The 15,691-nt window shown below is 37.8% G+C and overlaps 1 protein-coding gene across 1 annotated transcript in view; it reads right to left on the reverse strand.

The window, feature by feature from the left end:
• Positions 1 to 15,409, reverse strand: part of LOC113056134 (rho-related GTP-binding protein RhoQ-like) — a 24,859-nt gene extending 9,450 nt beyond the window's left edge. Inside the window, exons 1-2 of the mRNA XM_026222675.1 lie at positions 14,916 to 15,409; positions 14,309 to 14,367 (exon numbers count right to left, since the gene is read on the reverse strand). Of these exons, the coding sequence (XP_026078460.1) occupies positions 14,309 to 14,367; positions 14,916 to 15,057 (201 nt within the window). The 5' untranslated portion in view covers positions 15,058 to 15,409. The remainder of the gene's footprint in view (positions 1 to 14,308; positions 14,368 to 14,915) is intronic.
• Between the last annotated feature and the right edge of the window lie 282 nt (positions 15,410 to 15,691).

Below are 15,691 nucleotides of genomic sequence, written 5' to 3' on the forward strand. Positions count from 1 at the left end.
AACTAACCCTTTAAAGTAAGCTTTCACTTAATTATTTTTTTTTTTGACTCAAGAGTTTTGTGATCCGCTTCACCACTAACCACACTACTTTATCTTTGTGTCTGATGCTAGCATTAACGAGCCGTAATTGACGAAAAAAATCATCATTTTTTCCCTTTCAATCAAACAGCACAGCTGCAGACATCATTATCAGCTTTAAGTTGTCAATGCTGGCAAATGATCATGGTATAAGCAGGATAATCCAGGCCTATCTGAGCATCAAACAAATGTAGTTTTATTTAGAGGAGTTGTTAATTTGTGTAATGCACAGCAAACCTTGGATTATCCCTTACTTATAAAGAAGCTCTCCAGTGTGTTCATGTTTTTCTACTCATGACTGACCTCGACAGATTGAACAGAAGAAATAAACTGGAGAAGACTTCCATGTTAAAGCAGTTGGAGTCACAGAGCAAACCAACTTATTACTTCATCACTACGAACCAATGGAAGTTCGAAGGTGTTACCAGCTGGGGCAAACTTTTCTGGAGAGTTTACTTTGGCAAGCCATTTTGAACTCAAAATCCAAACAAATTTTATTTTGGCCAAATTTAGTTCGAAAAGATTAAATGAAGCATACAGCATAAGGGCCTTTAGGGTGCGTCATAGGACAGTGTAGGAAAGCTCACTTTGAGCTACGTTAAGTACACACACACTCAGTACACACAAAACAGCCAGATAATCGCTCATCCATCAAGAAGATTGGCGAGGGATATAAACCTTCTGTTTTTACTTGCAACTGCCAATGTTTCAAGGCCAAATGTGGCGTTCTGTGGCTCAGATTTGAACCTGTGATGCATAACCTTAAGAATTACAGCCCATAAACGGTATGCTTCTGCTGATGGAACACCGTCCTATCTCTGCCACATAACAAATCAAGATTTGATGCAACATAACCTGACAAAACAAAGTTGAGCAGGTGCATCTGGTGTAAGTGAGAGTGTTGCGTGAGCGTGTGTTGGGCCTGTAGGGTGGCTGCATTAAAAATACACTCGCTGCCCATCCTATGGTCTGTTCAAACTTTCTACAAGGGGTAGAGTGGGAGGGATGGTATTATTTACAGCTGCCCTTTGGCAAAACTGAAAGTAGAATAAGCTAACACATCATCCACCCACAACTCCTGGATACAACTCCAGAGAAAAAAAAAAAAAAAAACATTCAATACATGTTCGTGTTGGGAAGCGCTAATGAAATGTAGTAATGCTACAAACTTACGGTACATCCACACAAGGTGTTAGCACTGACGCTTGATGGAGGGCGTTTCTAAATAAATAAGTGTGCCGGACATCATCATGTATGGGCTTGAAATAATGAAGGTTTTATTTAGTTTATTTTATGTGTATTTCCATCTCTGTCTGCACTAACTTTTACCCAAAGAGGACACAGTGAATAAGTTGGTAAACAGAACTTCAAACCAAACTGGACATTTAGTTTGGTGTGGTCTAACTAATATACAGTATTGTTCAAAATAATAGCAGTACAATGTGACTAACCAGAATAATCAAGGTTTTTCGTATATTTTTTTATTGCTACGTGGCAAACAAGTTACCAGTAGGTTCAGTAGATTCTCAGAAAACAAATGAGACCCAGCATTCATGATATGCACGCTCTTAAGGCTGTGCAATTGGGCAATTAGTTGAATTAGTTGAAAGGGGTGGGTTCAAAAAAATAGCAGTGTGGCATTCAATCACTGAGGTCATCAATTTTGTGAAGAAACAGGTGTGAATCAGGTGGCCCCTATTTAAGGATGAAGCCAACACTTGTTGAACATGCATTTGAAAGCTGAGGAAAATGGGTCGTTCAAGACATTGTTCAGAAGAACAGCGTACTTTGATTAAAAAGTTGATTAGAGAGGGGAAAACCTATAAAGAGGTGCAAAAAATGATAGGCTGTTCAGCTAAAATGATCTCCAATGCCTTAAAATGGAGAGCAAAACCAGAGAGACGTGGAAGAAAACGGAAGACAACCATCAAAATGGATAGAAGAATAACCAGAATGGCAAAGGCTCAGCCAATGATCACCTCCAGGATGATCAAAGACAGTCTGGAGTTACCTGTAAGTACTGTGACAGTTAGAAGACGTCTGTGTGAAGCTAATCTATTTTCAAGAATCCCCCGCAAAGTCCCTCTGTTAAAAAAAAGGCATGTGCAGAAGAGGTTACAATTTGCCAAAGAACACATCAACTGGCCTAAAGAGAAATGGAGGAACATTTTGTGGACTAATGAGAGTAAAATTGTTCTTTTTGGGTCCAAGGGCCACAGGCAGTTTGTGAGACGACCCCCAAACTCTGAATTCAAGCCACAGTACACAGTGAAGACAGTGAAGCATGGAGGTGCAAGCATCATGATATGGGCATGTTTCTCCTACTATGGTGTTGGGCCTATTTATCGCATACCAGGGATCATGGATCAGTTTGCATATGTTAAAATACTTGAAGAGGTCATGTTGCCCTATGCTGAAGAGGACATGCCCTTGAAATGGTTGTTTCAACAAGACAATGACCCAAAACACACTAGTAAACGGGCAAAGTCTTGGTTCCAAACCAACAAAATTAATGTTATGGAGTGGCCAGCCCAATCTCCAGACCTTAATCCAATTGAGAACTTGTGGGGTGATATCAAAAATGCTGTTTCTGAAGCAAAACCAAGAAATGTGAATGAATTGTGGAATGTTGTTAAAGAATCATGGAGTGGAATAACAGCTGAGAGGTGCCACAAGTTGGTTGACTCCATGCCACACAGATGTCAAGCAGTTTTAAAAAACTGTGGTCATACAACTAAATATTAGTTTAGTGATTCACAGGATTGCTAAATCCCAGAAAAAAAAAATGTTTGTACAAAATAGTTTTGAGTTTGTACAGTCAAAGGTAGACACTGCTATTTTTTTGAACACACCCCTTTCAACTAATTGCCCAATTGCACAGCCTTAAGAGCGTGCATATCATGAATGCTGGGTCTTGTTTGTTTTCTGACAATCTACTGAACCTACTGGTAACTTGTTTGCCACGTAGCAATAAAAAATATACTAAAAACCTTGATTATTCTGGTTAGTCACATTGTACTGCTATTATTTTGAACAATACTGTAACTCCTACCTGATACCATCACTGGTCTCATCTTTACTTGATGCCATCGCCAACCTCATGTCTGTCTCTTTTACCCCTTGCCTGTGTTCTTCTCCATGAAGACATTGTCAAACAAACATTATGTAATAGATATTACATATTATTTTCTACTAGGGGTTAGGGCTGCTTGATTAGGACAAAAATCAATCACAGTTATTTTGGTCAATATTGTAAATCACAATTATTTATCACAATTATGAGGGGGCCATATGACCAAAACTTAATACGAGTGATTTATTTAAATAAAGTGATACATATCAAATATGTATTTTCTGTAAATACGGTTGCTATGACATCTACATTGTTGAGACCAGTGGAGTTTCAAAGAAACAAACAAAAGGTCCACAAAATTATTGAAAATTACTGAAAATAATTAAACTGTCAGTAATAAAAAAAAAAAGCCAAGGACAAATACAATAGACTAAAAAGATACAAATGAAACAGACTGTGCTTTAATGTTTATTTTATGCAAGTCTCAAGCAATTTATAGCTTACTACAGAAATGTATGATTAAATGTAAAATAAAACAGTCTTCACTGTAAGAATTAAACTTTGTTTCTTAAAGCTACAAAAGTCATTCACTAAAGAGCAGTGTGTGATTATAAATTTGTCTTTTATTGTTTGTTTAATAAGCACACAGTCGCAGCAGGAAAATAGCCCACTGTTACTTTAAGAACCACACGGATCCAAATTACCGTAACACAAGTATTTTCATTCTCTTTACATTAATTTATTACATGACCGATGAAGGTATACATGGATAATCACCAAGCACAGCATTTTGACACATTTGTGTGTGTATTTGAGCATTTAGGTGTGCACCTTGAACTAAAAGATGACTTTACATGTCCGTGTTCCATCTCGAAGCGCATCTCTCTTCCTGAGGAGCAGCGAAAGTTCTCTTTCACGCTTTTAAAAACCTGAATAAATATACTTTTATAGATAAAGCATGTCCCATTATGCACAGCGCTGCAAAAAGGGGGCAGAATGGGGCGCAATTATAGTTTTATCTCGATTATTGTATTTTCATGATCGTTGGAGGCCAAAATCGAAATCGAACCGATTTTTCGATTAAATCGCACAGCCCCACTAGGGGTGTAACGATACACAAATCTGTATTGAACCGTTCAGTATGAGGCTTTCGGTTCGGTTTTTGGTATGCATTTTCAAACTGAATGGTTCGTTGGACCATTTTTCCTGCCAACCAAAATTTCGTTATTTCAAATGTAGATGCGTTGTGCGTGGCAAGCGCGCTCATAAAGTAAAAGAGGCACTGGCGCGAACACAACAGCAACTGGCAAATGTAATGTAAGCAGAACGAAACTGAGCTACTCGTTATTGTGTTTCTGTGGACTGTTTTTCAGTCTGGACCATGCATTGCAAACCTGATAAAGCAACACCGTTACTACACAGCGAGATCCAGTAAAGAAAGCTTTTAAATTAGCCACTGAAGTAATTACATCGGTGCGAGATCTAGTAAGATATATTCACATTTCTCCATTATTAACGGGTCAAACATGAACGATCCATTGTCCACAGTTTAGCAACATTCATTCACCGTGGATTTACTGTATTAACACTAACTGCAACCATGGAAGTTTTCCAGGAATAGTAGGCTATAATGTTTTTAAATAACCTTACTTTTGGTTTTATTTTGACATTATGAATACAATTGCTGCCCTCAAATGTTAATCTGAACTAAAATAAACCTGTTTTTATAACAAGCCTACTACAATATTACATTTTATTTTGTCCAAGGGGCTGTTTTGTTTTATATGCTCCTAAGAAGAGTCACGTATAGCTCCATCATTGCTCAAAGTAAAAACTTTATGATGTTGCTTTTAATAAAAATAATTAAAAAGAATTGTGAACTGTTATACCCGTACTTTATCCATATTAATAATGTTGAAAAAATTAACCTGTATGCATCAAGTGGTCCCTCTACAATTCCACCTAATGTTAGACCTACCTGTTGCCTTTCACTGTCTTTCCTGATCCACCATCCTCACACCTGAATTAAATAAACTCACTGTTAAATATAGCAGCCTAAATTAATTTTTTTAAATCAGCCTAGTGATGGCATCAGATAAGACAACTATTATGCAGTAAGGTTGTGCTGCTGAAATTACATTAACATTTTGGATTATAAATAGTATAATGAACAAGTCATCATCTGGCTCGGTGTTCATCTTCAGTTCTCTCTTCACAGCAGTTCAGTCAGTGTACTGTTTGAGTAAATGAATTACTCCGGGATATTGGTTTGTTTCAACTCAGAGGGAGTGTCAGCCACATTAAAAAAGTTAACAGCTTAAGTAAATTGTGGATTAATGCATATTGGATACATGAACCATTTAAAAGGATTCAGTTCGATTTGGTGAACTGGTTCAAAAATATCCGGTTACATCTAATGATTCGTACGCGAACCGGATATGACCAAATTTGATATGACCAATTTTTAGACCAAAATGTATTTTCGATGCTTCAAAAAATTCTAACTGACCCTCTGATGTCACATGGACTACTTTGATAATGTACCTTTTCGTACCTTTCTGGACATGGACAGTATACCTTACACACAGCTTCAATGGAGGGACTGAGAGCTCTCGGACTAAATCTAAAATATATTAAACTGTGTTCCGAAGATAAATGGAGGTCTTACTGGTTTGGAATGACATGAGGGTGAGTTATTAATGACAATTTTCATTTTTGGGTGAACTAACGCTTTAAGTTGAACCTGGAACCGAGTGTTGAACCAAACGGAACAGGTTTTCTTCAGCGAACCGTGCCACCCCTAATATATATATAATCACAGATCTTTAAAGAGAGAAAGATGTGACCCTTATTACAGCTTACATGTCACCCAGCAGATGTAGCTGTTGCCTGTATGTCTGACAGCACAGCTGAGCTAACATGAACAGCTAATGGTTAAAAAAAAAAAAAAAGCTATGTAAAAAAAAAATAAAAAAAATTAACCATCGCTTTGTCGCCCCCCATGGTGCGGCGCATACCCACTGTTTGCGCCACTGATCACAATCACAGTGTTCTGGTGTTGGATGAACACGATTGGCTAGAGTCTGCGCTAAGGTATTTGCATAAGGCGGTCTGATTGGTTGACGCCTGCGTTGGCGCTTGAAAAGTAAACAAATTTTCAACTCCTCCTGCGAGCATAGACAGTGAAAGAAATGGACACAGCGACCCCATTAGATTCAACGGAGACAAGTGAAGTGAATTAGAAGCATGCACTTCCTGGGGGTCGAAGTCCTCTATTCGCTGTGCCAAGCGAAATCTGAAATCACCCACCAAATCTTGCAGACGTTGTAGAACAATTTTGTCCTGTTTCTTTTATGGACTCTCTATGGGCTTCTCCCTTGACTTTATGCCTCCACGTCCCCCCGATAGCCTCATAGACAGTAAAAGATTGCCTTTCAAAAGGTACTAACACAACGAACACAAAATAATTCCAAAATCGACAAAGAATCGCCTGCGACTTTAACATCGATTTTGTGTAGATTGTCAGTGAATTACGGCTCGGTGTAGTAAATGCCAACCAGTGTTGCCAAGTCTGCGGTTGTTTTTCATGACCACGGGTCAAAGCGAACACAATAGAAATAACGTGATATTTAGCCGCTAAAATGGGAATTTTACCAAGGCAACCCTGCTAAAAACGTATATTTTATCCCCGGGAATCAATGTTTTATCGGGGAACCTTCTGGAAGCGCGATTGGGCTAGTTTTGAGAAGCAACTGGGCAAGATTTGTTGTGAAAACCTGGCAACCCTGATCTGAACGCACGTGCTGGAGATATACTTCTAATTACAGGAGCGTCTTTACTGATGAAATGTGCATGAAAATCGCATTCGATTTTTTGCACAGCCCTAAATTCCATTGAAAATCTATATGAAGATGACATTAGATCTTCTAATGTCTAATTCAAGGATCACAAAGACTAGAATAATGGCTATTGAAAAATCCCCTGTCATTGCAGGAATAACTTAAAACATTTAAAAAAACTGAAATAAAATAGAAAATTATCAATTTAAATTGTAATAATATTTTGCAATATATTACAGACTTTACAGTACTAGATCAATTAAATACAGCCTTGTCAAAAACAAAGCATATTTATATAGACCGTATACACAAAAGCTTGTATTGCAATTTTTCACAAATATAATTTCTATACATGTATAGAAATGTAAGGTACATGTGTACATAAATTTAAGTAGAAAATTATAATAATTAAAAAGGTAGTTTGACTATAGAAGAATTACACTGAAAGTGTAGCTTGTCACTCACGCTGCAAGCTTCCCATAATTATAAATTATTTCCACAACATTGATTTCTGTTGTAGCATAAAAAGCCAGCAGAGCTGAAACAGGCTGCTTTTACTGGCTTTTTATAAAGTTAAAATACATTTTAATTGTGGCTTGTGAAAAAAAACGTTGAATAAATAGGTTTTTAGATTAGTGCTTCATTCCCTTTAAAATACTCTGTGATGACTTCCACGATCCAGAGCCAGTTAATAATGAAATATGTGACATTTCTGTAGAAATGGAGTGTGTGTGTGTGTGTGTGTATACTTGTGTGAGCACCCTGCTCTTTTGAAAGCTGAGCAAAATGGATTGAAAAAAAGTGAGACAGAAGTCTAATGCAGTGAACCTGGAAACACCCTTCTCTGCTGCCTGCTGCCGTCATTACAATACAGCTCTCCCTCCAGCTGATACCACTGACAACAGACAGCCTCTGAATACACATTTTTCTTGGAGTATGAACTGACAATACAGTCAATTGTACACAATCTCTGATCCACACATATTACTGTATAAGACAACTCCTGCCTCTCTTCTTCTCCTACTTTTAGTTTCTTACAAAAGCAAATATCTGATATGGAATGGAGGAGGACTATCAGACATTTGTTATCTGTACTGCCATGCCTGGTCCCGGTTCTTTACTAGCTACAGACATCAGAAATATATGTTCCTGCATTCTTCCTAACACACAAACACACAATCAGTATATAAAATACATTTGTATGTTGGAGTCTCAGCTCAGCGGTTCCCATAGATGACATGTTTGAATTCATTTCAAGATCATTACTCCAGTCTTCAGTGTCACATGATCCTTCAGAAATCATCTTAAAATGCTAATTTAGTGATCAAGAAATATTTCTTATTATTGTCAATATTGAAAACAATTGTGCGGCTTAATATTTTTGTGAAACTCTGATACATTTCCCCCCCCAGAAATCTCTGATGAATGGAGAGGTAAAAAAAATGCAATTATTTGAAAAGGAAATCTTTAGTAACTTTATGGTCACTTTTAATTAATTGAGTGCAACTTTTTTTAACAAAAGTATTCATTCCTTCCAGAACAAAAAAAAGTATTGATTGGTAGTGTGTATAAATATATGTACTTCATATATTATATAATATGCATTTCATATCAGCATCAGTCAGCATCTATTGAAATTCATGCTACACTGTTCTGTGTTCCAATAGTACAGAGTTGACTGTGTCTGGCTTTTATTGCAGCACAATTTACAACACTGGGCTAATAAAGCAAGCATCCATCCATCCATCACTCGGATTGCAATTGCCTTGCCCTTTTCTCTTCCCTCGCCCCTTGTCTTTCAGATCAGATTCCTGTCGTATGGTAGAGAAAGAAAGTGTTTTTAAACTGCTGTTCCTATAAAACATTTATCTCCTGAGGCCCTCTGCTCTCCATTTACTGCATGTTTGTGTGACCTCCTGTATTCCGATTTAAACTCTCTTGTGATTTAAAAACTCTTGTGTCTGTGTGTGTGTGTGTGTGTGTGTGTAAGAGAGAGCATACCTAGAAGTTTATCTTTCTTTGTCAATCTCCTGCATAATACATATGTGAATGTGAACATGGTATGTGAGCTGTATGGATTTGCTGTGGTAAAATAAGCGGGTCAATCTGCAGTTGATAGTCTATTTGCTGTTAGCACCTCATTCCTTACATAAGACAACAGGAATCAGAGGGAGAGACTGAAGAAAAAACATCCCCAGCAAACTAAAATTACCCACAAGGCTCACTCATACAAGTTGAAAAATAATTAAAGTGGGAATGAAATGGTTGGGTGATTTTCTACAGAACATTTTATTTTCAAAATGTATTCAGCAAGAAAGAGACTTGAGGAAGGGAAGGAGATGAAGAAAGAAAAAGGCTCCTGTGTCTTTATCCAAAGAGAATAATTCATGGCTGTGTTTACTCAGACGATGCAGATTAATTCAAGCTTGCCGTGTGGGACGGCAAATAAACACACACAGAGGCAGATTACTCAGCCGAGATGAAGCTCAGTCAGGTCTTTTCTCTCACACTTCCTCCAGAAGCGGAATCGGACTGGGACTAGGCTACATGTCCTTAACCAAACAAGACAAACAAATCTCCCAACAAGATACCTGAGGTGGGAGCAAATGTGGTTGTTAAAGGATCCATAACATTTCAGTGACGTTAATGTGGTTTTTTACATTTGCTCTCACTCCACTAGCTCCCTGTATCTGCCAGCATCAAATTCAATGCTCTGACCTGGCATTTGTGACTGACATCCTCCTACTTTACCACACTCCTACAGGTCTATGCTCCCTCCCGTCCTCTGAGGTCAGTGAGTGAGTCGTGCCTGGTGGTACCATCGCAGTGACACATTTATTCACAAAAACACTCACTCTCCCTGTTCCACTGTAGTAGAACGTTCTTCGTACCACATCTGATCTGCTGAGAACGCAACAACGTTCAAGAATCAGTCAGTTCTGCAAGGTAATTGATTCATAACAGTTGCAAAATAACCTATTCTCATTGTCTTTTCTGTAGTAACAGTTGTAGTTGTTTCAGCTTTTATATTGCTATAGTTGTTATCGTTAAACTTTCATTCAAATAAAGTTTTTATTTTAATAATAGCTTTATTTTAAAGACTACTTTTCATTGAAATAAAATTTATTTTAGATTAAAACCTTTAAAAAAAAGCAAAAATTTGAAAATGTGGCCTTGAGTAAATAGAAATACAAAAAAAAACTGAAATTAATTACTAAAACGAAATCTGAACCATATAAATCTAATTCAAAATATTAATAAATACTATAAAAGTATACAAGTAATACTGTATAAGTAAATAAGTAAAATTGCTTGTTCATTCCTTTTGGTACAATGGATAAAAGTGTCTGCTAAATGATAAGCCTAATTATCATAAGACCATTTCATTCAGTCTACAAATTGCGTGCTTTTTCAGTAATGTCTCCACTAATCAAAGACATTAATGTGTGTGGCTCAAACTCAATGTCCTTTTTTCATTCCAGAAATAGACTCCATAAGAATTCAAAGCAGTTGAAAATAAAAGGAGAATATTATGTGAGCCAGTGCTGGGAGGTATACCAGTTCATACCGATATTTTTGTTACGATATTAATTTTTAATATACCCCCATACCGATTTAATTACTCAACATTCGGAACGAACATTATGCTGCGATGCGAGACACTGTTTTTAGACGGACCTTTTACAATGTTGCACTTCTAAGCAGCAACTGCGAGGCGTGGTGAGGGTAAACACAGCAGTGCTCTGGTTTTACGTTACAGGGAAGGTGGATTGTGCAGAACTAGTAGAACATGACACAGAAGAACTTGTGCCAAAAAGAGGAGCCGGGTCTGTTGTTTGGAAGTTTTTTGGTTTCCAAAAATCCAGCGTCGACCAAACAACCATTTTATGCAAGTGCTGTCGGGCTAAAATTGTCACCAAAGGCGGTAACACGAGTAATTTGCTTCAGCATCTTAGCCGCAAGCACGTCTTGGAATATCAAGAATGTATGAAATTCAAGTCAGAGGACTCAGCGCCCTCCACATCAGCAGGTAACACAGGTAAAGCAAAAGAAAAGTCGAGCCAAATGTCATTTAAAGACGCATTTGTTAGAGGGACTTACTATGACAGAAAAAGCAAATGGTGGATCGAGAATACAAACTTTATCACTAACCACATAGCCAGAAACATGGTCCCGCTAAATACAGTCGAAAAAGAGGGCTTCAAGCAGATGATCAAGACGCTGGATCCCAGGTATGAAATGCCGAACAGAAAGTACTTTAGCCAAGTTGCTATCCCCAACTTGAACCAAAAGCACAGAGCTAATGACAGTAAAATAGGCCATCAATTTAAAAGTCAATTTACTGCAGTAATTCTGCTCTCAACCAGTAGAAGATGCATTGAACACCGGATTATGCATAAACCTTCATAAACTGGACACCTGGCATAATAAAAAAAAAAAAAAAAAAAGTGATATACATTTTTGGTCAAACCGCCCAGCACTAATGCGAACACTTTAAAAACATGAACATTTTTATGGTTCAAAATCCCTTCTAGTTATCTTCCTGGACACGAGGTAGCCTGAGCCCAAGGACGGGCAAAAGGCAGTCGGGTACTCCAGGGTGGGAGGGTTTCCTGGATTGAAAATGCAAACTACAGCTGTACTTAACATCTGGGGCCCAGTTCCCTCTTTGAGGCTCATTAAGATCCAGCCAGTCTACTCAAAGTCATGTTGAAACATCTCCTCAGTGAAGGAAGAAAAAGTTCTAGGACTGAGAGTAAAGGACAAAGGGTCAGGATTAGATGGTTGAGATGGAGCTGTGACACAGATGCCAACATCTGTGAGGTTGCCCCTTTACTGACATTAGCCAGCAAACTCTCTGATTCCTCCTGAGGCAATTAGCATGTCAGGACCAATCAGACAGACATTCAGTGAAGACATCCAACAGACATGCATCTGCTTATGAGCCAAGCGACGCCCTCCTTTTCAGCAACCACAGGCTTGAAACTATTTTTAACATAGTCAAACAGAATTAACACCTACCTATTTTTCCAATATTCTCTTTATTCACTGCAGAAAGAATGCCAGAAAACTGTCGCTTATTTCTTTTCTCCCGAGGTTTGAAATCGCATGGCTATGGAGCACACACTCATTAACACACATGTCTGAGAAGGGCAAGTCACCGTTTGTCATACAAAGGGAATTCTGATGAGGTCCTTTATCTAGGAAACAGAGAAGGGAATGTATATGGAATATTTAAATTGGAATATTGCAGTCAAACACAAAAATACGTCTGGAAAAATGTAATTACAGATGTAAGATGTCTAAAAACGCAAACACCTCATTATTTTGGTCTTCAAAAATATTCCAAATGATCTGATCTAGGAAACAGTGCTCTGAAGGCATTTTATTCCGATTAAACACTTTGGGTTCAAAGAACAAATGTTTGGCAACTGAAACACAAACTTAGAATCTATTTTAAAGAGGTGCCTTTAAATTACAGTTTTATTGCCCTGGTGAACACCATATAATGTGGAGATGATTCTGATTTTACTTCATGCATCTTGTTTGGGTATGTACTTCAATTGAGTCTGAGGATGTACAGAAAAAAAAAAAATTATGTTTTCCTAGAAGCTGTTAACCAGCATTTGGAGGTTATTTCCAGCCCAAGACATGCTTTTCCTATCGGAGTTCTTACAGCAATCTCTTCATGTTGGAACACTGAAACCACCTGGTTCACCTTTGGTTTCCAAGTGCATTAGTTTAAGGAATGGCTCACCAAAATGTTTTAATTCAGTCATAATTTCTTTAGCATCAAAATGACTGGGAACCAGGGACTGCTCAAGCACCAAAAATGGCCATGAAAGTGCTGTACATCATCGTAAAAGTAGTCCATTTGAGTCTGCACTACATTCAGAGGGTCCATTTGGTAGCTTTGTGAGAAGAACTAACAAATATAAAAGTTGTTATTCACTCCAAATTCTGCTTAACACCATTCACTTTCATGGGACAGAGAAAATCAGCTCGGCCACTGCACTATAAACATCTACTTTTTCAACAATAAAAGTGTTTTTACAGGCATTTCGCTGAATGACATGTTTTTGTAACTGCGGATACCACACCATGAAAAGGTGGAATTATCAAATAATTAAGAACAATAAAATCACTTTTCTACAGCACCACATGATCCACAGGTGCCATCTGATGATGTCACAGACTGCTGAATGACTATCAGGTTTATATATGATTTCAGAATGGCTTTTTGATCCTGTTAACAATGAATGACCTCTGACTAACTGCATTTTCAGGACAAAAGTCCACTGGTTATTTCATAACTTAAAAAAATAAGACAGTTCTTTTAATATAACATAGCCAACACCTGAAAATGCCAAGACATCCAATGTATTTTTTTACTTGGTATTTTATGTTTATTTAAAGATGTAATGGTAAAATCAAAGTCCGGACCGTTACACTGAATGACATAGTTATTTGAAATATCAAAGTAGGCTCTTGCATTTAACATGTCTTTTTATATATATAGAATTACTTTTATAAACTAAATTTGATGCGGACACCAATCACCATTTTAGGTGTACTAATCTGGATCACATCCAGATTACTACATCCAGTACTTATTCAAAAGAAGAACCAATTTAGGGAGTATGAGATTTCAGACACAACTTTTGTCTTTCAGGTCACAATTTCTAAACCACCCTTTTATAATGCTAAACCTCCAGAGATGTATTCCTCTAGACTACACCACTTCTGAGAAGTAATGTTCAACGGATGTATGGCAACTTGAGATCTTTCAATGATAGCTTTTAACAACTTGGCTAAAACAGAGAAAGGAAAACTTTCAGATTGCTGTCAGCTTCATGTTTATCTTTCCACTGACAGACACTATTGTGTTCTCACCTGTTGATTATGGCAGTGACTTAATGATTAAAGAGACGTTAAACCAAAAATGAGAAGTCTGTAATCTAACACTCATATTCATGTTGACTTACCTGACTTTATGACTTTCTTTTTTCTGTGAAACATTAAAAGGAAAGTATCAACAGAATTAGGGACTGAATGCTTTTCATTTGCATCTTTTTCGATACAACGATGTGTCCCGGAAGAACAAAAGCCATACAGGTTTGGAACGACATGAAGCGAATGATGGCGATTTTCATTTCTGTATGAATTATCTCTTTAAATCACATGCATACAGTGTCAAAAAGACTCAGAACGCATCTGAACAGACCACCACGTACTTGGCCTGAATCGATCGAGTTACTATTGCTAATGAACAAGCCTCAGGCCAAAGAGGAATGAGAGAGGAATGGTTTAACCCTACCTGGCCTGCAGTGTCATACAGCCCCAGAAGGTACTGTTTTCCCCCAACCGTCACACTCACTGAAAACAAAATCACAAATCATTTATTTAAATATGGAACTCAAATTATTCTATATGAATAAATGCACTTCCATTTAGAGTAAGAGAAGGATGTTGCTCACGTGTAAATAATTTCTGAAAAGGTGAAGGAATCATGTAAAACAGTATTAAGTTCTGATCAAGTGAAAGAGGGATGCAGTCTCTTTAAATGTATTTCTAATGAAGTGAATGTACACAATTTGTATTTATTTCATCATGAGAGAGGAACGAAAATGTGTTTACTTCTGAAGTGAAAGAGGTGCTCAATCAGAATTTTTTTTAAACTTCTGATCAGAAGAAAGAGGAACTGATCTGTTTATTTATCAAGGGTGATGAATCGTGCCATAAGGGCGCTGGTGTGCACCAGTTGCATCCTCAGCCCACAGGTGGTTTCCATTATAAAAACACAAGCGCAACACAATGCAAGTCACTCTGAGGTCACTAATTGAATGTCAAATACATTTATAAATCAAATAGACGCTGAAAGATTGATTCATATTCATTATGTCATAATATGATGGTATGTTTACCTGCATAATGATCAAAGACAGTGGGCACATATTCCTCAGGAAAGGCGTCGTTGGCGTAGCTCATCAACAGGCAAGTTTTTCCAACGGCGCCGTCGCCGACGACCACGCATTTCAACATGATGCTGCCGGTTCCGTTTGCCATGACGATAATAAAACACTTGAATTCACCATCTTCAGCTGCTAGAGATATATCCCGCTTTATTAAAGCTCGCTATCAGGCGTCACCACTAGCAGCAGCTGAAATGCCATTTCCTCCACCCCGCTTCCCAAATTTGGCATTAACTGAGGTTTTCCCCCTCTCAGTACTGGCACACGACGAGCACGTGCCGCTTCCGTGAGATTTAAGCAAACGACAAACTTAGCCTCGTGTCAAGACATCAACCTGAAAAATACGCCCTCACCGCTGTTCCACTTTCCCTACTTTACAAACCCCAGTATCACCTCCTCTGACTCTTGAGCCCAACACGGATTGACTTGCGACATAGGCGGAGTAATAACTCTGGATCAAGGGATCAAGTATAAAGATTAGTTATCCTTGTTTAGTGTCTGAATCAACCGACTATTATCCAGTTCTGCATCCTTTGGATCTGAGAATGAGACTTAGATTAATTAACCACTGAAAGAGCAGGAACATAAAAGTACTTCATAAAAAATATTCTTTATTACTATTTGCCAAACATGTCTGGTCTTAAAAAATACATTGCCTGTAATCCAGTGTTCGTAGAGATTCACTTCATAACATTAATTATCAGAAATGTTAGGTTCACTGTCACTCT

Source organism: Carassius auratus, chromosome 37 (assembly GCF_003368295.1).
Source record: "Carassius auratus strain Wakin chromosome 37, ASM336829v1, whole genome shotgun sequence".
Classification (NCBI taxonomy): domain Eukaryota; kingdom Metazoa; phylum Chordata; class Actinopteri; order Cypriniformes; family Cyprinidae; genus Carassius; species Carassius auratus.